Source organism: Perca flavescens, chromosome 15 (genome assembly GCF_004354835.1).
Source record: "Perca flavescens isolate YP-PL-M2 chromosome 15, PFLA_1.0, whole genome shotgun sequence".
In the NCBI taxonomy this organism is placed as follows: Eukaryota; Metazoa; Chordata; class Actinopteri; order Perciformes; family Percidae; genus Perca; species Perca flavescens.
In genome coordinates, this window is record NC_041345.1 from 10,966,178 (window position 1) to 10,989,578 (window position 23,401).

Sequence of the window (23,401 nt, forward strand, 5' to 3'; positions counted from 1 at the left end):
CCTGCCGCAAGCCGGGCGAGGATGAGGCGTTTCCTGAGCAGAAAGGGCCGCTTCTCCCTGCGCCAGAGCAAGTCTGGGACCCGGAGTGCCTCTAAAGATTTCTGTAAGTCTCTTTCTCTAAATGGTAGTTTGTACATTGTGTTCCTTAACTGCTTCATCTGCTGGAGGTAAGATAAAGAGGAGCGCTAAAGCTGACATTGTGTAACTGGGTCGCAGGCTAGAGAGAATAGGACAGACAGAAGTCTGTGAGTGCTGCTTGTGTTCTGGTGGAGAGAAAATATTATGAGCTCCATGTCAGTGATTTCCCAATCTATTTTAGATCAATAATCAGCTGCGCTTTGATGTTTCCTCTCAGAAAGTCGATACCACATTCTGTGGCTCTTTGAGTCTTTGCCTTTTGATATGTTTTATTCACTCAGCCACATCTCACCCTGAATATATAGCCCTGTGCTGCAGTGAGATCTGATTTGTCTTTGTTTTGCATTTAAGCAGATCAGGCATTTCTACATTTCTTTGCCAAGTTTTGAACAGACTTATTTTCTCACTTCTCATGCACTTTTGTGTTACTTTTCTTACGTCTCGTCTCTAATTTGGTCTTTCTCCATCTGACTGACTTTTCCTCTGTCTCCATCTTTCTATGCCTCTGATCAGTTACAAAAAGAAAAACAGAGCAGTTTGGTGCTGACTCTTTGATTAATGACTGCATGCCATTGTCTATGCATCTGCAGTTTTATAATGTGTCTTACAGTGTGCTGTTCTATTTCCCAATGTTAAATTGTCTCTTCTAATTTTGCACCTTGGAGTCATTTCGTCATATTATAAGACTTTTTGTTGATGTGAGTGCCAGTGCTGCCTTGACTTGAGCCAAACGCATTACTTATATTCACACATATTTACACAGAAATCTAACATAAACACAAACAGTAGATTTAATGAAGTTTTTAATTCTGCTATATTTCCTCTAAGTAGCCTTTTAATATCAATGTGAAAAGTAACTAAATTAAACAAAACTATCGGCAAGTGTTGTGGATTTTCATTTTAGTGATCATATATATCAATATGAAGTGGTTTTGGGGTGTTGATGTACTGACCAATCCCTATAATGGCCTATATATATCTTTGACGTATCTAGATGGCTGTAGATAAAGTCAAGTGAGCCTGCTGGGACATGTTCTGCTGCAGTAGAAGGAGGCCAGTGACCAGGGGAAGGCCAGCAGTTCATGCGGGCTACATACCATCAGTCAGAAATAACCTCCTTCACTCTATTCTTTTCTTCTTCATTTATTCAACTAAGAGAAAAACTAATCTGTAAATCTAAAAAAGTTGTTTAAGTGACTTCTGTCTCTTTATGTTTGAGGGTTAATTACATAGACCCGTGTACCTGCTGCTACAGCTAGGCAGCTCCATCTCTGAGATGCCCTAATTAAACCAATGGACTCCATTTTACAGCTCACAACCTGCTTGTCTGTATGAGCAGCTTGCTCCAGATTAGAAATGTTCCTACGTGCTAATAGGACATACATATCGACAAGCAGTAAAACATTTCACCTCCCAATTAAAAACCCATTAAAGTCTAATCCGACATAATAACTCCGGCTTTCCTTTGACACTAAGCTCCTGCCTTGTTTATTTGACTTAGGCCTGTTCCAAGTTTCATGTTCTGTCCATCCTGCAGACCTCGGCCTCCCAGCCACCAATCAGAACTGGCCTGAGGCATTTGGCTTCCGATTAGGTGGCACTGGGCCCAGCTACATCCTGTCTGTGGTGGAGGGCAGTAGTGCCTACCTGGCTGGCCTGCAGCCCGGGGACCAAGTGGTGGACATTGAGGGCCAGGATGTGACCAACCTCAGCACACCGGCACTGATCGCTCTGGCTCAGACCCTCAAGACGGTACCACCCAGCATCGGAGTGGTGTCACGGATTGAACAGGTCAGACTACACCCAGTAATCCACATTTTGTGTTTTTTTTTTTGTTTGGTTTCTTTATTGGTGGAAAAATACTAAAAACATTCAGATGAAAACGACAATGAGACGGCAAACATGCTCTCCCCTTCCTCAGATTGACATCGCTCCCGGCCCAGATGGCCGTTTTGGCTTCACCATCGTTGGAGACAGCCCTCTGATGGTGGAGGACTGCATGCCCAATGGTCCTGCTGGACGCAATGGCCTCAAGGCTGGGGACTACGTCATGGAGGTCAACGGCATCCCAGTGAAGCATCATGAAACGGCAGCGGCCATGATCAAAGCAGCTCAGGGTCGGCCTCTGCGTCTGGGCGTGCTCAGTATGGCCCGGCGACCCAAGCGACTGAGCAGCAGCATGAGGGTGTTGTCGCAGAGTGGGGACAGCATCAGGGAGAGTCGCGCCCACAAGGCCATGGAGTTCAATAAGAAAGTGGGTGTGAAATAGATAGTTTATCTGTTTGCTGCATTTTTTTTATGTTTGTATATCAATTCATGTCATTGCATTTATTTACCCATCAGGTGGAGGAAGTGCTAGGAGAGGAGCTAGATGTGAAGGAACATCTGTTTGAGGTGCTCAAGCAGTATGCTGCTGAGAGGGATGTGGAGACTCTGGCTGAGGCCCTGCCCGACATCTTGATCACAGAGGAACATCAACAGCTGATTGACAGCGTCAGGTAGCCGAACAGTTGCTCAGACAGACATTATTTGTAGTCAACCATGTCTTGTTTTGAATGTGACCAACTAGTTTTTTTAGTCCTTCTTGTGCAGTGATCAAAGGAGTCAGATGCAAGAGAATTCTTAAAACTGTTTATATCCCCTCTTCCCACGCACTTTAAACAGACTGCGAATAAAAATTAGACTCACTGTGCGACAAAGTTCTGCTACAGTGGTGGCTTTACATCTTGTTTCAGTTATCCGTCACTGCCAATGAGGTAACCAGGACAATGCATACATATTTCAGCCTCCAGTGCTGTTTCAAGTCTAAACTTTCAAAGGGTTTATGTACTTGTGAATTTAGGGTTACATTTTAGTACATTTTTTTGGGAAGTAACCAAGATGTTTATTTTTAGGGGTAGTTACTGTGTAATGACCAAACAAGAAACATCCTCTCTCTTTTTTTTTTTTTTTTTTTTAGATTATTATTTTGGGGCTTTTCCCTTTATTACATTGTGACAGTGGATAGACATGAAAGGGGGATGACACGCAGCAAAGGGCAGCAGGTCAGAATCGAACCCACGCCGCTGCAGGGCTCAGCACACATGGGGCGAACGCTCTTACTGGGTGAGCTAAAGGCCGCCCCAGAAACTCCCTCTCTTAGCATTTTATTGTGAAATGTAGGAGAGGTGTACATCAAGAGCACATATTAATAGCTGACCTAATGTAAAGCACTGACTGTGGCCCTTGGGTGCAGCTTGTTCTGTTTCTCCCCTCTCAGGTACAGTACAGTACAAGAGTATGGTTAAAAATTCACCGCAGCATATTGCATTTCTTTCTCCTCAGCATTGATTAGAAAATCAAAACCCAAATCACAATAGTTCTCTTTTTTTTTTTTTTGTCCGCCCCTCCCCTCACTTTCTCTCACTTTGACTTTCTCTCTGTTGGTCTCTTTCTTTCCCATTCCTCCCTGTCAGCTGTGATGCACTCTTTGATACACGCACAGATTTTTTTTCGCGGATCACATCACTGGATGCTCTTTATTCCCTCCTCTGCATACGGCTCTTAGCCGCTACAGCCAGTTTGCTGCTGCTGGTTGAGACATGCACACATACGAAAACAGACAAACATGCAGATGCTTAGACGGCGTGCACACCGCGCTGTTTCTCACACATACATGCCTGCAGTCCTTGCTTTGAAGTTGTATGTGGGAAGAAATTATGAATTGCTGCCTCAGGTGAGTACTGAAAAACAATTTGGCATTGTACATTTGGAAGCATGCCATCAAGTTTATTTAGGATTGGTCATGAAGTAAGCTGAAGTGCTTTGAAAGCATTCTATAGTAGCGATCTAGTAACAATCAATTAGCGTTCAAGTTTTCCAGCGACTGTTTTTCGGGAGTAATTCGTTCTCTTTCCAGCTTAGAAACAAAGCTGTTGTCCAGTCATCTCAGTTTTCTCCGACACAGCTGTCTGTCTCACAGCTTTGACAGCACATTTCCTTCCTTAGAAAGCTGCCTGTGAAAATGCTTTGCAATGTTTGTTTTGCACAGGAGTCCCATTAATTATGCATTAACTGTATCCGTAGAGGACTGAGAACAGTTTTACTGTAGTTGTACTGTAACTCTCCTAAGAAGAGACAGAATATCTCTTTAGTTGAATCTTCCTCAGATGGCTGTAGTTATCCATAATGGTCCATCCTGGTGTGTTGTAACCTTGACCTAAGGCTTTGATATGCAGAGTTTTACCTCTTCCCTTCCTCTGCCTGCTTTGTCATTGTGTTGTTGTCATTTTCAGCGCTGTTTGTGCTGTGCAACAAAATGTTCTTTTATGCCAATTAGGCTCTGGAAAGGGCTAAACAATATTTATATTCCAGGTTTGGAATAGCTCTTGATGTTTACAGCAGAATCTGGTGAACAGGTTTCTGTAGTTGGAACCTGAGGGAGTTTTGCTTCCAGGTTGTCCATGAGCCATGCCTCAGGGTGGTGTTGGTGTTAATGGCTGCTGCTGCTGCTGCTGCTGTGTAATGTAATGTGGAAGTTCTCTGTTCTTGTGGAAATGTGTTGCTGATTATATTTTTAATAGGCACGTTTAAATGCAGCTTTTTTTTGTTTAGGGCCATGCAAGCGGCATGGCTGTAGGGACGGCAAAGTCAGTTAGTCCACCACTTTTGGTCCAGACTGAAATATCTCAACTATCTATTGCATAGATTGCCATGACATTGGTTACAGATATTAATGGTGCCCAAAGGATGAATCCTAATAAATATTACTATTCTCTGACTTTTCCTCTAGTGCCACCATGACGTTTACATTAGTGGCTTTGAGAGAAATGCCGCAAAAAAACGTTAAATTGCCATGAAATTTGTAACACACATTCACATCCCCTTTTAAGATGTATTGTAATAGCTGCTTTGGTGAACCCCTTAACTTTTCCCATAATTAACGCAACCATCAGGTAAATTAGTTTTTATTTTAATTCGTCCAATGCTTCGGATAATGAATAAACACCTTCAAAACTAATGACAATCCAATCAGCTTCAGCTGTACTTTGTGTTTAGTGCTAATTAGCAAATAGTAGCATGCTAACACACTAAAAGATACAGAGTGAGTGCTAATATGTTGTTTTCATTTATCAATTGTTGCATTTTGAATCACTGGTTGTCGATGACTAAGATATAAAGGAACCGGAGATTGTTAGTCATGAGCTGTGTGCCAGTGTTGTCGTTTGAGGTGTGGAGAATCTATGTGTCTGCCACTGAAGCTGGATCTCTCTTTTATTTGCCCGCTGTCTCCTCCCCCTGTTTCTGTCTTCCAATCTGTCAGTCTCCCTCTACCTCAATCACTGTCACTTCCTGTGACAGTCACACACACACACACACACACACACACACACACACACACACACACAAAAAAACTCTCTACTTACCCCACCTCAGTCCAGTAATCAGAGGGCACTTAACAGCTTACGGAAGTTATTTCTTCTGTATTGCCTTGTAAAACTTGACCAGCTGGGGCACGCTCTGCTCAGTCTGCCTCAGTCCCCTCACCGTTTTGCCTCGCCCTCCCACAGGATGTGTTCTATTTTTAAGCAGCCTACTTCTTTTAATAAATTCTCTCTTAGGTTTCTGACACATTTGCCAGTCTCAATTCTTAAATGGCTCTGAAACCCAAGGGTTAGCGAGTGCTTGAACACTTGAAAGTTATGCAAAAGATGATGTATCTGGAGGGTCATTAGAGTCAATCTTGGAACATCTTTTCGCTCTTTTGTTCATGTGGTTCTGTAGTATTATGGTAATTGTATGTAATTATGGTGAACTAAAGGCCTGATACCCTATCTGTATATAGACTTCAAAGATATGAATTAATTAGACTGATGCATTCTCAACCGAGGATTATAATAATAATAATAAATTGAATTTATATAGCGCTTTTCACGAACCCAAAGTCGGATTCAGTCGGAGTCTTTTCTTTCCATTATTATTTGAATACCATAGTGTTTTTGGAGTTTACAAATGTTTTATGAATCAGTCAAGATTTCTAGGGACATTTGGATAGATGTCATAGATTTCGCACAGACATGGCTGTCAAAGTTTCTGTATGTTCACTTATGTGCACACTAGTTGGTTCTTACAGACACACACACACACACACACACACACACACACACACACACACACACACACACACACACACACATTATGCTGACCTGCCTATGAAATTCCACTGGGACCCTCCTCTCTTCTCCACTTCTCTCCTCTCTCACTCCTCACGCACTCCTCTGTTCATCTCATTCTTTTCTTCCTCCTCAATGAGGAAAGAGAAGATTTGTCACTCACTATCTCTTACTGCAAGATGATGGACGACTCAGTGACAGGGATTATCTTTTAACTGTGATTTAACTGTGACTACCCTGCCGTGACCTGGCTTGACCCTGTCCTCTTTGGAGAAGGAACGGGACAAAAGATGGGAACAAAGAAAGAGTGCTGCCCCAAACATGAAGTTGGAGAACAGCTGATGATGCTACCTGAGGATGTTTTGGAGGTGTGGAGGGATGAGAACCACAGCCACCCTCCCTCTCTCTCACTCTCTCTCTTTCTTCTTCTGGCTGCTTTCCGAGCCTGCAGCAAGCGCTTTTGAGAACCAGGACACCTTCCTTTTTCTCTTCTTTCTCTTCTTTCCCCTTTGTCCGGGAGAGTTTGTTCAAACTAGATGGGGACTCATCGAGATAGAGGAGAGGCATTAGCATTGCTTAACTGAGCTCAGGCACTTCATCAAAGCCCAGAAGAGCCATGGGAAGGGATAGGAGCCTTTCCAGACACGTTCGGTATGGAACTTTTCCTTTGATCTCAGCAGTGTTCACTGCGCTTTGTGTTGTTTGTGCTGACTTGTATCTAAAGTTGCTGAAGTATTGTTGTGCAGCTATTTCCTGTGTGTTTGTCATCACGTTTGTATTGATGATTATTTTAAACCTTCAGTCAGCATGTAAAAATGTGGAACTCTGTACTGTCCCTAAAACTGATTCCAGCATGTGAAAGATGATTAGAACACATCTCCAAATAACTAATGATACTTTTGCTTTTACTTATTCTTGCTTTCTGTGGCTTTGTAATTAAACTCTGTGTCTATAGATATGCTTTGTGTTTGCAAATTCATAACTGGTCCAGCTGTCAAATTAGCTGATCAGAAGTGGGTCTGATAATAATGGTTCTTGCAATGAGTTTTCCAGCTGATTGCAATTGTCATTCATCACTCCGCGTGCTCTGTCCTTGATCCACCCCCTCTTCAGGCCTAATTAAAGACTCCTCTCGCCCTCCTTAAAATTGAGGGCATCCTAAGGCCTACATCCAACTTCAACGGCGGAAAGCTGTGAAGTTTCTGCTTACTTGTTTTACCGGGTTTACAAGAGTTCACAAGTGAAATATTCTTTTTCTTTTTTTAAAGATAATTGTTTGGGCTTTTCCACCTTTAATGGATAGGACAGCTAGGTGAGAAACAGGAGAGAGAAGACATTCAGGAAATTGTCACAAGTCGGACTCGATCCCTGGAACTCTGCGTTGATATGTGCACCTGCTATACACACTGAGCCAACCCGACCACACAAGTGAAATATTCTTTGACTGAGATCGTAACATGACGGAGTGGTGTTAGAGGTGATAAAGTTAATGGAAATCAATAGAGCCCTGTCACTGTGAGAAATACACATTCTGTTTAGTTTTCCCTATCCACCGTTTGTCCGAGTAACCATGGTGATTTATGAGTGTAGTTTGGGAAAGTTCTGTGGCCTATATTGCCTGTAATCACATGCCTGCTTCATTCCCAGTAGTTACATGACCCTGGCCTAGAAAGCGCTCTAGTTCTCCACCTATCTTTCATTGTCTCTGACTCTGCCATATGTTACTGATTGTGTCGTCATATCTATCCCTGCATGCAATATTTTATGCCATTCTTCATATTGATTCATCACTTAAACTCTTTCAACAACTTCTCTTTCTTTCTTCATCACTCACTCTGCCCTTTCTATGGGCTAAGTGTTGTTGTGTTATTGCTCTAACTCGAGTTGTTATAGTTCTACTCTTGCTATACAAAACTGACCCTGGGGATAGCACTTCAGAGCAGCCTGCTGTCACAGATGAGCACATTTCAGCCCTCCAGGGCAGTGTTGAGAATATTTGGTGCATGAACACACCCAACTCTTAATCACTGTCACCTACACAAACTATTTTCCTTGGCTTTTATTTATGTGGATGTCTTCATAGTAAGCAGATGAAGTTGTATCTATGTAAGTGATTTCTTTCAAGACAGGCCCTGCATCCACTTGTTTATGTCCACAATACACTATACTATACTGATAGGACTAATAAATAGTTGTTCATCATCATCATCATCATCATCATCATCATCATCATCATCATCATCATCAGCAGCAGCAGCAGCAGCAGCAGCAGCAGCAGCTGCAGCATTATCATCCAGATTGCGCTTATTTAAAAGAGGCTGAATAACAGATTATTTTAACATGATAGTTGATTGAATTATTTGACAGTGAATCAGCAGTTAACGCAAGACTCCCATTACATGTGTGTGTGACTCCACACGCTATCAGACTAGGAGAAATGCAACTGTACTGTTGCTGCAGTGCTATTTCACTTGCAATATGCAGTCGTAAATAACATGCAACTGTGTCGTGCTATAATTGGACACAAGACTCTGACACATGGATTGCAAAGCAGAAAATCTGTCTTGTTCAATGTATTGTATATTCTTTGTATGATTAAATCCAGCAGATAACTACATTCAGAAATCTAAATCAATTGAAGGTCATTGTTCACTTGTGGTGTTAAATAACAAACGGTGCATATGAGAGAAAGAGAGAGAGAGAGAGAGCCTGGGAACATTGGTGAGTCAGATTTTTCTCTAGGTAAGAAATCTCCAGAGTGGAAATATGTGTTAGCTTCCATCTACTTTGGATTGTAAGATAATGGAGGCAGCTGAGTTTATGCGTCACTCTTAATTTAAACCCACTACCTGCTGTACGTTTTTATGAAACTACCAAATCATCTAATCCTTGCCTCCTAACAATGTTCCTCAAATGTACCTGCAAAAGGACTTTAACAGCTTTGAAAAACCAAACGGCACCGCTGAGCCCCATTTTCAACAGTAGTGTTTGAGTTGTGCGGTGTATCTGGATGCACATTGGAACTGGTGCGCTGAAAAAAACAAAGCACTCTTTTCTCCTCTACACAGTGGAAGTACCCAGGAGATTCATGAAGACAGAGAGATAGAGAGAGGCTTGTGTTGAGAATGGAGGCAGCATCATTTTGTAGGCGGGATGGGTGGGGGGAGGCGGTGGGGATATGCAAAATAGAGAAGGGACAAATGTGTGTGTGAGATTGAGGTTGCTTGTGTATGTGTATCGGATAAAAAAGAGAGAGAGAGAAAAAGGAAGGAGGCGTCCTATATTTAAAGGAAAATCGCAGCCTCAAACACTTTTTACAAAACAGTTATTGGCAACAATTCTTCCATTTCTGGGTCGGTGTTTTGTTATGTATCTTGTTCTCGCAGATAATTGGCAAAATACTGTATAAAACTCATGCAGCAGACAACACCTCTAGTATAATTGGGTTTAAGGGGAGTAGACATTTAAAGTAGAATAAAACATCAGTGGTAAATGTCAGGTTTTAGGAAACAAGACAAACAAATACGTGCTGATGTTGAAAAATCCTACACTGAGAAATCTGTCACAGAAGAGACAGCGCTACCAATTTTTACACCAAGCCTCAGAGCTTAAATACAAGTCTTCTTTGACAAGTTTGATGTCACCAACACTACTTGTCCCCACTCCAATATTCATGTTATTGAGTGGACACTTTATTTTCATCTACATGTACTGTATGCGGCACATAAAACAGACTGGAGGAAAGTGGCTGCATCAACAAAATCACCCCTGGGACATACTAAATCTCACAAACTAATATCTAAGATATCTTATGGTGGGTTTTTGCGTAAAGAGGATAAAGGCATTGGGAGTTTATTATGGGAGGAGAAAATAACACTGGTAGGGGGAGAGGAGCACTTTCTCCCAGGGGTAGCTCTGAGCTTCCTGCTTTTTGCATATTAGCAGAGAGCTCTCACTGATACTGAGCACTCTTACCTGCAGCTGCTAATGTGACAGGACCACACAAACAAAGCTCATCTCTTATCTCTTTTATTCTCTCACATGCATGCATACTCTCACAAAAACACACCCACAAACTAATGTTGGACCAATCCCTTCTACCCACCTCGGCCCTCCCACGAGACCATATTACCAATTAAGTAGATCCTGCAGCTGGAACAATAGTCAGTACAAGAATCCCTCCAGAGTAGGGATAATTTGGACGATGGATGCTTTCAGAGATCAGGATAAAGAATTTTTGAGTTTTGGGGATTTTGGGCTGGAATGCTGCTTTGATTTTGTTGGTATAAAGCTTTTCAGTAAAGCCTTTTTCTGAGTTTGTGTCTGATTTCACAATGTTCGCCAGGATCTTCATTCCCAAGAAGCACCGGGAGCGTTTTGACGAGGTGGTTTCCCAGAGCCTGATGAGCCGGCTCAAAGGGCGGAGCTTCAGTGACCCTAGCCGCAACCACCTTCGCCGCAGCCGGAGTGAGGATCACCCAGAACGCCTCCTGGTCTCCACACGCGCCAGTTCAGTGCCACGCACCCAAGCAGAGGAAGGCATGGTCCCCCCTGCCCGAGGCATGCGCAAGACCACCTCACTCATAGCTGGACACTCCAGTGGCACCACCACCAACTGTAGGTCTGTATTAAGTGTCATGTTGCAGATTTTTATTTGGTGTTTTCTTATCCTGTCTTTATTTAGTCCCTGTGTGTTTTGGCCTTTTATCAGCAGGAGTCCCATCATCACTCTATTTCCCACCAGCTAAACAGTGTATGTCATTTTTAGCTATCAAAGAAAACACGTTTCCTAAAATAACATCACCTCTCCCCTTACGTCTGATCACATTCATAACCAACAGCAGCTGTGACTGGTCTTCCTGTGTAAGCATGGAATTTATGTGAATTAAGATGAGTAGGAGTAAAGTGAAAAATAGATGGTTCAGTGGTTGGAACATAAACCTATTTAGAATGTCTGTTTTATTGCTGTCTTCATCTGCTGTGTTGTTGTTTCCTGTCTTGTTTTTATGAATTGATGACAGGATGTTCTCTGTCTAGATATAAAAAAAACTGATCACATTTTTTAGGATTAAAACATGGTAAAAAAAAACAAGTAAACAACGTGATTACAAACATCCTATCACTGTCTATTGAGTTGTAGGAATAAAGTGCCCCAAGAAACTCCTTATCCCTTCTATGGCTTTGCCTTATAAGGATTATACACAGCTCCCATGGGATATACTGTCCATATTTAAGTGGGGTTGTTCATGCAGGATGGGAATTTAAAGTAGTCTGCTGAATATGGAAATCTGCTGGAGGTCCACAGTTGGATAAAACTGCATTAACTGTCTCATTGCAGATAACTTTTTACAAATAACAGATCGTAGCCACGACACTGTGTGAAATGAGCTATAGTGATTAATAAATTCTACCACCCTTACTTAACCACAGTTTGTGTCCATTGTGTAATATTTATTATGTCTAACAGGGTTTATATGGTAACCCATGCATTATTTCATATAAACGTTACCTTAATCATATATTAACTATGCACATTTCGCAATTACTTTATATAGAGCTGAGTATTTTTGAATACCTGCTTCTCTTTTATTTCCTAGGGCCTTTGTTTATTACTCAGTCCTGTCATTAACCAAAGCTCAAATTTGTCTCCTTAGGACAGTGAGAGTGTGTAAGGGTAACACGAGTTTTGGCTTCACTCTTAGAGGCCATGCTCCAGTGTGGATTGACTCTGTCATCCCTGGTAAGTAAAAATGTGTGTGTAGCTAGTTAATTATACTTAATGTGTGTATGTGTAAATGGCTCGTAAATCACATATGAGTACTTTTCATTATTACGCTGTAATAAAACTGTTATTACATTTGACAGACTGTTATAGCTTAACAAAGCTTCCAACTCTACCACTGTACTGTTCTTGTAATGAGAATAAATCAAATCAGACATCTCTTACTCAGTTTCTGTTCTGTAGGAAGCCCAGCAGACAAGGCAGGTCTAAAACCAGGAGACCGCATCCTGTTTCTCAATGGACTGGACATGAGGTTGAGCTCTCACCTGCATTCATTTTAGAAGTTCTACATAAAATCATGCAGTTTCTAAATCTAATTCAACAGAAACAAACAGGCAACAGGCAAACATAAATATGGTAATACGGTTCCCATGTTGAAGATGTTTTTTTTTTTTTGTAGAGCTCACAAAGTGTGCAAGTCAAGGGAGTGCAAGTCTCATTTCACATGGATTTGGTAGAAAAATAAAAGCAGTTTCCTGAAAAACAGCAAAGACAAACAATGATAAAGAAGCTCCCCAGAGAATGTAAAACTGCAATGTTCTCTGCAGAATACAGAACACTTTTCATTTGTTTACACATCAGTAAAGTGAAATGACTAATGTATATTGTGGGATTTTCATTCCAAAAACTAATTGGCACATGCAGTTAAAAGGCTATGACAGTGTGAGTGTGCATGTGTTTTCATGTGTACCATGTGTCTGCCTGTAGGACCTCCTCCCATGAGAAGGTGGTGTCCATGCTCCAGGGCAGTGGTGCCATGCCCACTCTGGTAGTGGAGGATGGTCCGCCTACTTTTTCCCTGTCAGAGCAGGACCTCGCAGGGGGCGGTGTTCCCACAGAGCGTTCCCGCTCACCTGTGCTCAGCTCCCTGCAGTGGGTGGCAGAGATTCTGCCCCCCAGTATCCGGGTTCAGGGCCGCACCTTCGGACAGCAGCTGGAGCACCTGCTGACCATCCAGGAGAGGTACACCATCTGCAAGTCTCTGGAGAACTTCTTCCAGCACAGGTGAGCAAGGAGTAGGGAAAAAGATTGGAAGAGAAGGGGAGTGGGGTGAGATAGAGGGGGACAAAGGACAGAAGTAATGTGCAAACGGGGAGGAAGGGAGGGGGACAAAAAGTATTGAGAGAAATAACTGAACATGTTTATATTTTCGTACTGTTGGGGTTATTATGTTCCTTTTTTCTTCAACCATAATTGGCATGTAAGTTACAGTGAAACATATGGAGGTATAAAATATATCACAAAATGTATCTAATAAAAGGGGTACTCCAGCGGTTTAGTGTTTAAGTTTCAGGACTTACAAGAGAGATTTTTCAAAGTGGCCAAGATATCATCATTTCATTAGACCTTGTCTGCTTGCTAAATGCCTTTTAAAGTTTGTAACAGAGGCTTTCTGCTATAAAGTCCCTAAGCTAAACAAAAATAGCATTGAGCCCCAGATGACATGATACAACTAAAACTCCTGGTAATGAGTAAACATGCTTTCCTCTGTATAATTGGTGGAGTGCCCCTTTAATTTTATGTCTAGTTTCCCGCATTCATGGGTGACCATACCCACAAGCTCAACTTCTGACCTCTGATTGGACAGCCAGGCGATCTCTGTCACATTGCCTGTGTTTTCATGGCAACAGGAATGTTGACACTCTGATCGTGGATGTGTTCCCGGTGCTGGATACTCCAGCCAAACAGGTGATCTGGCAGTTTGTTTACCAGCTGCTGACGTATGAGGAACAGGAGCACTGCCAGAGCAAGATCTCACGCTTTCTTGGATACAAAGCGCCAGGTCTGTGCACACACATTTGTCCTTTTTAATTTGTGGTGTATGTGCTTTTTGAGGTGTATATGCGTCTGAATGAAAATGGGTTTGTTTGTGTGAGATAGACGCTCTCATTGGGGATCTTTAATACAGTAAATTCACTGGCTCAGTAGAGTGCAATCAACTCAGGTGCTGCAGCCCTTCATACACCTTTGCATCTTCCTCTGCATTGCCAATATGTGTGTGTGTTCCAGTTCCACCACCACCACCACCTCCTCCCCCTCCTCCGGAGCCCGAGGTTGCCCCCGAGCCCCATCGACGTAGCAGCTCCATGAGGGTGACAGGGACCACGTACAGGAGCAGTGTGAGGGGACGTAGCTCTGATGACCTGGTCATTGGCACACACTTGGGCCAGGGTACAGAACTTCATTATCTTCATTATCATTTATAGCAACAGTAACACTATGACCACCATGACACTCTTGATCCTTATCCCCACCATCGCTATTATTTTCAGAATTCACATTATCCTCATTGTGATCATAGACACAGTCCTCATAGTTATATTTTTTGGTAGAATCTGTTAGCTATGTTTCAAGCTTCCAATTTATTTGATGTGGCAAGCGTGGCTCATACTAGTTCAATTCATACTGTATATTATATACAGAATAATAGTTATATAACATAACGTATTCCCATGTAGCCAAAATCGTTTGGTTGGTTGCTTCTCCCTTACTGGCCCAAAGATAGCCTGATCCAACTGGAGCTGACTGTCAGCCCAACCATACATGGGCCAGGGCTAACTCGGCTACCTGGTTGTCACAGGCTTCCGCGCAGAGATGCTGTTGGAGACAGGGATGAGGTTGGCTCCAGGAGAGAGACAGTCAGGAGATGGTACTTCCCTTCCTGAGACTCCCAACAACCTCACCAATGTAGGTACCCAAGTCCTCATGGGAAAAGATACATAGGATTCACCTTTTATAGGGCAACTCTTACTCTGGTTTCTTTGTACATTTCTACCATACAAGCTGTCAGCGGTGTACGCTGAACTGGAGAACATGTATTCAACCAAGAGGTCCAAGTCTCTGAAGAGTCGTGCTCCTCCTGCTCCTGAAAGTTTGCTGGATCTGGAGCCTCCCTCGCGCACAGCCTCCCCTACAATACATGCTAACACAGGTAGCTGAAAGCATAACATATACACTGAAGTCATAGCAGCTCGAATTATATTTAATTGACTGTATAAAAAGACTGCCTTGCAGATCTATTGTATGCATGATTGAGTGTGTGTGTTTTAGTGTAAGAGAGCTAGACAAAGATAACAAAATGTTTAAAAAGTACTGCAGTGCAAGAGTAATAAATCCAAAGGTAGCCAACCCATTTCTGACTCAACAGAATATGCATGCATTTTATATTTTACACACATGATTTTTGTTATTTTATGTACATAAACATATCCAGCACAGAGGAGTCTTGAAACAACCCACTGCTTTTGTTGTGATTAGTTTGCGTTTATTTTGTCAGATTAGATCCTGTGTAGGAAGGTTCAGAGCTGGCATCACATGCCTTAATATAAAGCATTATTTAGAATTTATTTAACAAGTTGCCATCTTTGACTTGATTTGGTTTGCCCATGAGGGATAGGGATGCAGAGTGCATATACCAGGTTAAGATAGGAATATCATCTTATTCAATCTACATCAGGCAGATCTAGGCTCTTAGGTTGCAGGGAATTTTAAATTGTCACACAGTAGTCTAATAAACACTGAACATCATAAAGTAATGAGGATATTGTGATGGTGGAAGTGGAACTAGAAAACACACATTTAAAGACCCTTTTCAATCAAAAAGGTGTTTTCTGCTATGGTTTTAGCTACTCTGGGAGACATGTTCAGACTACCTGTTTTGTGCAGAACTTTTCACATTTTGCAATTGTAGAGCGAAAGCCTCTTCTTACTTGCACACACCAACAATGTGTTACATTTCTTTGTTAAATCTAGTTCATTATTGATTATCTTAAATTGGATGGGGTGGTGAGGGATTGGGGGAATTTCCTACAGATTCTCTAGAAAGGAAAGTGCGTAGACATTTTCAGTGGTTTATTGTAGATTTTATTGGAAAAGAAAGACATTCAACAGTTTAATAAGGACTAAGTACTTCTGGATGGGATTTATGTGTGTTCAAATGCAGGGTGAGAAAACCTGACCACACTACTGAATTAATGTACTGTACAGAGACTGTTATTGATAGCCTTTTTGTATTTGCTCTACTGCCACTTCATCCACTGCATGTCTTTTCCTTATCTCAGGTAGCCGTAAAGGCCCCCCAACCCCTACATCATGGCCAGAGCCTCTCCCCAGCCCCCCTACACCCCAGTTCTATCCATCAGGGCTGACGAGCCAGACCAGTGGTGAGTCCAACCCTTACATTAGCCTGGACAGCCCCCCTCCGTCACCTCCAGAGTCCTCTGACTTCCCATCTAGTCCCCCCACCCACCGCAGCAACAAGCGGCGTTACACCTTCTCCAAACCACCACGCTCAGAAGACACCGATCGCTTTCTGGATGCACTGAGCGAGCAACTGGGACAGAGAGTGGCCATCATTGATGACTTCCTGTCTCCGGAGAATGACTACGAGGAGGTAGAGTGACAGTTACATAAAGTCTGAAACCTCATTATGTAGTGAAAAACATAGCTGATAATTTGATGACTATTCATGTTCATTCAGTAACCATGTGTATATAGTCAGATGTTATCAGCTATCACATGTGATGAGTATGACAATCTGAATCATTAACTTTTTATGTGTGCATGCTGCACTTTACTGATTATTACCTACAAGTTGTAACTCTACAAAAGAAACCCTAAGACCGTAGAGAAGTTTCAAACAGTCTGGTAAAAATGATAATAAAGGTCATTTTGTTTGGTGTAGAAAAAAAAGAATGTACGAATATCCTAATATATCAGCTAAAATATTTTTGTGAAAATAACCATGTTTCCATAGTTTCTGGTGATAGCGGGTTATTTTGGCATGTTACACTGATTCCCTATGGTATGTTGCGTCAAAATGTGAAATAGGACAGACCCCTTGACATACATACACAGACAGAACGGGTACAGAACATACTCTCCTGTAAAGTAAGTGACAAAGTGAAAGTAGAACAAAACTAGGTTAGAGAATAATCTTTTGCATAAAATTGCATTACAAATGGCCTCACATACAACTGTTTTCTTTCCCTGTGTATGGATATACAGTTTCTTTCAGTTATGTTTTGCCGTCCTTCACTAATTACTTTGACCTTAAAAAATAATTAAAAAAATTCTGTGATCCATTTAAAACACAACATTATAATCTGCTGTTAGTCCCAAATGTATTGGCAGTTCAAAAACACAACAACTGAATGAGAATTAGTTGCCACAATACATCTTGTTCACTGCTTTTGATGTGAGGAGCCTTTATAGCGTGAACCGGGTTGTTGACAGAAGTACACAAGCTGTCATTAAAGCTGTCGTTACATCTGCAGTCATAAATGTCCTGTTGAACTGTAACCATGTTCATACAGCTCTTGCTAAGACATATAGCCAGGAGATCCTGCAGAACATAGATCCTGCAGAACATGCCCAGTTTCAATAGACAACCATTATGTATTTTAGGTTTGGAATTTAGGTTTGAAAAAAATATATATATAATCATCTAGCTTGAGAAGTTTACTAAAATCATTTCACAAGTTCCTCTTTGACAATAAAGGGCTAATGAAGTGTAATTGGTGTTAATGCCAGGATGTTGTGCAGATGGGCTTCCCAGATGAGGAGGATGAGGATAATGAAGAGGAGTTGGGGGTAGACGAGGATGAAAATGGAGGATTTGTGGCTCCAGAGCTCAGCAGCCCGAGTGATGTTCAAAGCAGCAGTGGAGAAGAGAATGCCTCCTCCCTCACTTACTCTTCCTCCTCCGACCACATCCCACCACCCCCAATGACCCCTCCGCCACCCCCTCCTGTTCAGTTCAATGACCCTCCTCCTCCCCCTCCAGCACCTGCACAGTCTCAGTCTCAGCACCAACAACAGCAACAGCTCAGCTACACCCCTGAACACTCCCCAAGAGCTTATGTACCCATCCGCCGGAAATCTGGCCCCCCTCCCCCACCTCCACCTCGCAGTAATCCACCACCTAAACGGCACTCCTTACATAAAGTGATGCCAACAAGAGAGGACCTTCAGGTCCATGCTACCATACAAGAGCTCAAAGCCTTCCAAGAGCAACAAGCATATAAGGAGAGGCAGGCGTATGAGGAGCAGAAAGCCTTTGAAGAACAACAACTGTTCCAAGAGCAGCAGGCTTACAAGGAACAGCAGGCCTATCAGGAGAAAATCTTCAAGGAGAGACAGGCTTATGAAGAGCAAAAGGTGTATGAGGAGCAAAAAGCTTTTGAAGAGCAACAAATGTACCAGGAGCAACAAGCCTACCAAGAAAGACAAGCATATGAACAGCGCCAAGCCTACCAAGAACAAAAAGCGTACGAACAGCGTCAAGCCTACAAGGAGCAAAAAGAGCGTAAAGCGTATGAGGAGCAGAAAGCTTACGAAGAGCTCCAGTCCTACGAGGAGCAACAAGCATGTCAAGAGCAGCAGATCTACCAGAGCCACCACTCGATGCCGAACCAGCCAACACAGCAGAAAGCCCACTCACCATTGCCTCTCCAACAACTCCACCAGTCCTTACCCTCACTCCCCTCTCCTGACTCCACCCATCAGCACCCTAACCATCCTCTGTATATGATGCGCCAAGCACAGCAGCAACAGGCCCACCAGAGTCATCTCCTCCGACGTCAGTCCCGTTCAGCGCCACCGCCACACCAGCCACCGCCCCAACCAACAGTCCACCCCAGCCAACAAGGGCCATACGCTGAGGGCATCTACCAAAGCCATCAGGGCATGAGACCACAGCCCCACCATTCCTCTGCGGAGATGCTCCACCAGTTGCAACAATTCCAGGCCCACCACTCATCTGCTGAGATGCTCCAGCAGATGGAACAAGTCCATGCACACTTCTCCTCGTCAGAAATGCTCCACCAAATGCAGAAAACCAAGGCACATCATTCCTCAACGGAGGTTCTGCACCAAGGTCACCAGATGCAGCAAATGCAGCCCCATCACTCCTCTACCGAGCTTCTCCATCAGGCGCACCAGATGCATCGGGGAAAAGCGCACCATTCCTCCACTGAGCTGCTCCATCAAATGCACAATCCCCAGGCCCACCACTCCTCCACCGAGCTGCTCCATCAAGCCCACCAGATGCACCAAACTAAGCCCCATCACTCCTCCACAGAGCTCCTGCATGAAGCCCAGCAAGAGCCTGCCTCCCTCCCAGTTCAGCTAAACCGGGACAGCCACTCCCATCAGAGTCGGAGAAGTCTTAAAGGTCATCATCAGACCCAAGTGTCACAGCAAGGGAGACACCAAGAACAGCAGATCCACCAAACCCATCACCCCCAGCCCACCAAACCCTCTCCCCAAAGACCCCACTCTATCCAGCAGACCCACCACCACTCCAGCACACCTCAGATCCACCACATCCACCATATGACCCCACAGCCCCCTCCGCAGGACTACCAACACCAGATTCATGTCATCCACCCCCCCCAGCAGCCCCACAGGCCTCAGCCCCTTCTCTCCACCTTTCAGCCGCTCCAGCCGCACCAGCCCACTATCTCCACTTTCCAGCCTCTGCCTCAACACTACCAATCCCAGCACCAAGTTCAGCCCTCCACTCAAGCCACCCGTCCACAGTCCCAGCCCTCACATCACCTGCTGCAGTTGCAGCACCAGCCCCAAACCCAGTCCCACCATAAGCAATCCCATGGCCAAAGCCAGCCTCAGTCCCTCCCCCACTCGCTATCTGACCCTTCAGAGCACCTGGAGCCCCCTCCGCCTCCACCCCTGCCGCCACCCTGCTCCCCTCCACCCTTGCCCAGGCCTTCACTCTCCAGGATGGACTCCAACCACATGAGTGTGAAGAGGCTGCGCTGGGAGCAGGTGGAAAACTCAGAGGGGACTATCTGGGGACAGGTGAGCATTGTGGGCTTTTGACACTGGGACCTAAGGGCTCTTTAATGTAATACAATTTTAGATTTAGAATTCCAAATTAAAAATATTTTAACAGTCATGAAATTGTAATTCACTATTTTTGCATGTCTTTGGTAGTTGGGAGCCAATTCTGACTATGACAAACTGCATGACATGGTGAAGTATCTGGATCTGGAGCTGCACTTTGGGACACAGAAGAGCTCCAGTGAGTACACGTGGCTGTATGCAGTACTTTCAGTGGAAGCACAGCTAAAGATCATAGCATGATATGTAAATAATTATGGATGAATCAATAAGCCCCACTAATGTGCATAGTATGTTACAAATACAAATGTTTAAATCAGAATGACCGATGCATTATTATTTCTTAGCAGATCATTATTCAGGTTCTTGGATCTCTGCATCCTTGGAGTGTGATTATTTAGTCATTAAGTCTACAATATTTCATCCCTGAATTATATGTCGAAAGAAAATTACAACACGTGAATCCCCAGCTCTTTTTAAAATTACTTTTCCTAACCATTTCTCTCACTTTTGACTGTAATGGTGGATTGTAAGTTTATTTTGCACTTGTTCTACTTGTAATTTGATCTTAACTGGCTACATAAAAATGTAAAATGTACACAAAATCTTTATTCCCATTCATCTTTCTACTGTCTATTTGGACCTCCATAACATCTGGGCATTTTACAAACACTGATCCTATTTTTAGTGCCTGTTCCAGAGCCATCCCATGTGCTAGAAACCTTTAAGAAGAAAGATGTGATTGAAATTCTGTCCCATAAAAAGGCTTACAATGCCTGTAAGTATACGTAAAATTGTATATTTCTTTGTATTTCAATTAGCCCAGATTCTTGGGCTTATTTATGGTTCAAAAAAGGGAATTTATAAATGCCTGTTTATTTTCCTGTTAACCTTTAGCCATCCTGATAGCCCACCTAAAACTGTCTCCTGGTGAGCTGCGTCAGATACTGATGAACATGGTCAGTGATAGGCTGGAGCCAGCCCACATCAAACAGCTGCTACTCTATGCCCCTGATGCAGAGGAGGTAAAAAAGTACGAAGAATACAGACAGGACCCCAGCAAACTCAGTGAGCCAGACCAGTTTGTGTTGCAGGTACAGTCCTGGCAGGGTGTGGATGGGTGGGTTGGTTGTGTCAAAATACCTGTGTCTACGTGCTGTATTTGTGTTTATCATCACTCACTTTTTTGCTTGTTGTGCGTGTTCTCCATCAGATGTTATCAGTACCAGAGTACAAGACCCGCCTGCAGAGCCTCCTCTTCAAGTGTTCTCTACAGGAGAAGACGGAGGAGTTGAGGGGAGCATATGACTGTCTCTACAAGGCTTCGATGGAGCTGAAGACAAGCAAGAAGCTGGCTAAGATACTAGAGGTAGCCAGCTGTTAAGCAAAGTACATGAGATGAAAGAATATGTTGCAATTGAAAATGTAATGCAAATCTGTAGATAAATTAGTTCTTTGAGAGTGTTACACTTCTGCTTCTTACACTCCGTCTTTCATTAGTTTGTGTTGGCGATGGGGAACTACTTGAATAACAGCCAGCCTAAAACCAACAAGACTACAGGCTTTAAGATCAACTTCCTTACAGAGGTACATCATACACTAATACATATTCAAACCAAATGTTTGAGAGGCAGCCTGGGCTTTCTTTCTCGTCATATTATGCTTACGCAGTTTATAACTTTATTGTGTCCTCCTGCAGTTGAGCACAACTAAAACAGTGGATGGGAAGTCAACATTTCTACATATTCTGGTCAAGTCGTTATGTCACCACTTCCCTGATGTTTTGGATTTTTCCAAAGATTTAACCATGGTTCCTCTTGCTGCCAAAGGTAGATACATTTTTTTTCTTTACCTCTGCACCATAGCTTGAGAACATTTTTAAATGGACTGAGCGTACTTTCCTTCTCCTTCTTTTTTCTGTCTATAGTAAACCAGAGGACTATCACATCAGATCTGAATGACCTTCATACAACTATCCAGGACATTCGCTCAGCCTGTCAGAAGATGCCTGTGACGGCTGAGGACCGCTATGCTGTTGCCATGAGTGTATCCTTCACAGAAGTGCCAAAGACAGCACTAAGATATGTAGGCTGATGAAAAAAAAAAAAAAAAGATTATTAATGTAGTAGAAGAGATGATGAGACTTGTATGCCCCTTGACTCCAGTGTGTGTAGAACTTCCTGGAAAACAGTCATCCAGCAGTCCAGTCTCTGGATTCCCTGCAACAGAGAGCTATGGAGGAATTCAGCAAAACTGCATCTTTCTTTGGAGAAGACAGCAAAGGCACAAACACTGAGGCCTTCTTTGGTATCTTTGCTGAGTTCATTGGCAAATTTGAGGTGAGCAAGAAAGATTTATTTATTATACAGTATAAGTCCTGCTGTCCTACTTCTACAGTGTTACAGTAAAAACAATAGTAGTAGTAGTAGTTCCTTCTCAGCCTTCCACCAAACTATTCAACATGCACAACTTAAACAGTTGCAGATAAACACCTCTTATGATTACATCCTAGATTTTCTACTCTGCCAATGTTTTGTCTTTAGAATGCAGTGTGTTTATTAATAAGCACAGCCTGCATTTCATCAATGATGTATAGGGAAAGTCTGCCAGGCTACGGTACTAATAATGAGCTGCATACAGGGACAGAATTAGTATGTTGACACTGAGTATTCAGCACTGTGCTGCAGCCTGGCAGGCTCCTCAGGAAGCCAAATTTGAATTTAATAATTTAAGAAAATATATTTGAATATATTTATTTTATTCAGCAACTCAATATGAGCACAGCATTCAGATTTATGCAATTCAAATTCAGTTTTTATGTGCAATTCTTTTTTTATGCAGCCTTAGTGGACAAATTCAAAGGGCACCAATATTCTCCTTGAAATCTGTTGTAATATATGTTGTAATATATGTATCTATACAGTATATATAGTGGAATATGTGTTTATATATGTATAGTGGAATATGTGTTTATGTTGTATCTACTTTCAGTTATAATAACACTTTATGTGAGCTTACAAACCCTGTTGTTTCTTTACCACAGAAAGCTCTCAATGATCAGCAAGCTGCAGAAAACCAGAAGAGTCCCAGAAGTCCACGAATGGCCTCCCCACTGGCCTGGTAACACACACAGATGCAGATGACTACATACAGTAGTTCATACAGTACATACACATGTCCACAGACACATTCACATATACTGTATATACATGCACAAACACGTACACACCACTCAATGCACAATTTTGAGCAAAAAAACAAGGTTTTGTGTGTTTATGTGTTTTTGGTAAAATGAAGAGAGGGAAGCTTTGACATGAGGCAAAAATAAATGTCTTTTGCATCAGGATGGACGATTTAGCTTTATACCAGTGGTATAGTATATACTATGTATCATTTAAAAACAAGTTTTTGCTGAAGTCTAAAACTTTAATTTCTACAATAAGACTGCCACATAGAAAACAACCCC

General features: G+C 42.7%; 1 protein-coding gene across 1 annotated transcript; it reads left to right on the forward strand.

Annotated features, from left to right (window-relative positions):
• The first annotated feature begins 21 nt into the window (after positions 1 to 21).
• On the forward strand, positions 22 to 23,059 carry grid2ipa (glutamate receptor, ionotropic, delta 2 (Grid2) interacting protein, a). The gene is made up of 24 exons (XM_028599219.1): positions 22 to 103; positions 1,676 to 1,929; positions 2,060 to 2,392; positions 2,482 to 2,636; positions 10,636 to 10,911; positions 11,945 to 12,030; positions 12,256 to 12,325; positions 12,781 to 13,077; positions 13,704 to 13,855; positions 14,083 to 14,244; positions 14,654 to 14,748; positions 14,848 to 15,004; positions 16,134 to 16,465; positions 17,659 to 17,856; positions 19,678 to 19,893; positions 20,029 to 20,116; positions 20,624 to 20,713; positions 20,833 to 21,029; positions 21,149 to 21,304; positions 21,436 to 21,522; positions 21,635 to 21,764; positions 21,863 to 21,981; positions 22,110 to 22,274; positions 22,979 to 23,059. Exons 1-24 carry the CDS (start codon positions 22 to 24, stop codon positions 23,057 to 23,059), a joined length of 3,978 nt encoding a protein of 1,325 aa, XP_028455020.1.
• Positions 23,060 to 23,401: the final 342 nt, after the last annotated feature.

What these genes read in the sequence shown, in the direction of transcription:
- grid2ipa (XM_028599219.1), top strand. Translation starts at nt 22, where the DNA reads ATGAGGCGTTTCCTGAGCAGAAAGGGCCGCTTCTCCCTGCGCCAGAGC. An exon ending in GATTGACTCTGTCATCCCTG is followed by an intron (nt 12,031 to 12,255) that starts GTAAGTAAAAAT and finishes TCTGTTCTGTAG; the next exon opens with GAAGCCCAGCAGACAAGGCA. An exon ending in CAGACCAGTTTGTGTTGCAG is followed by an intron (nt 21,030 to 21,148) that starts GTACAGTCCTGG and finishes GTTCTCCATCAG; the next exon opens with ATGTTATCAGTACCAGAGTA.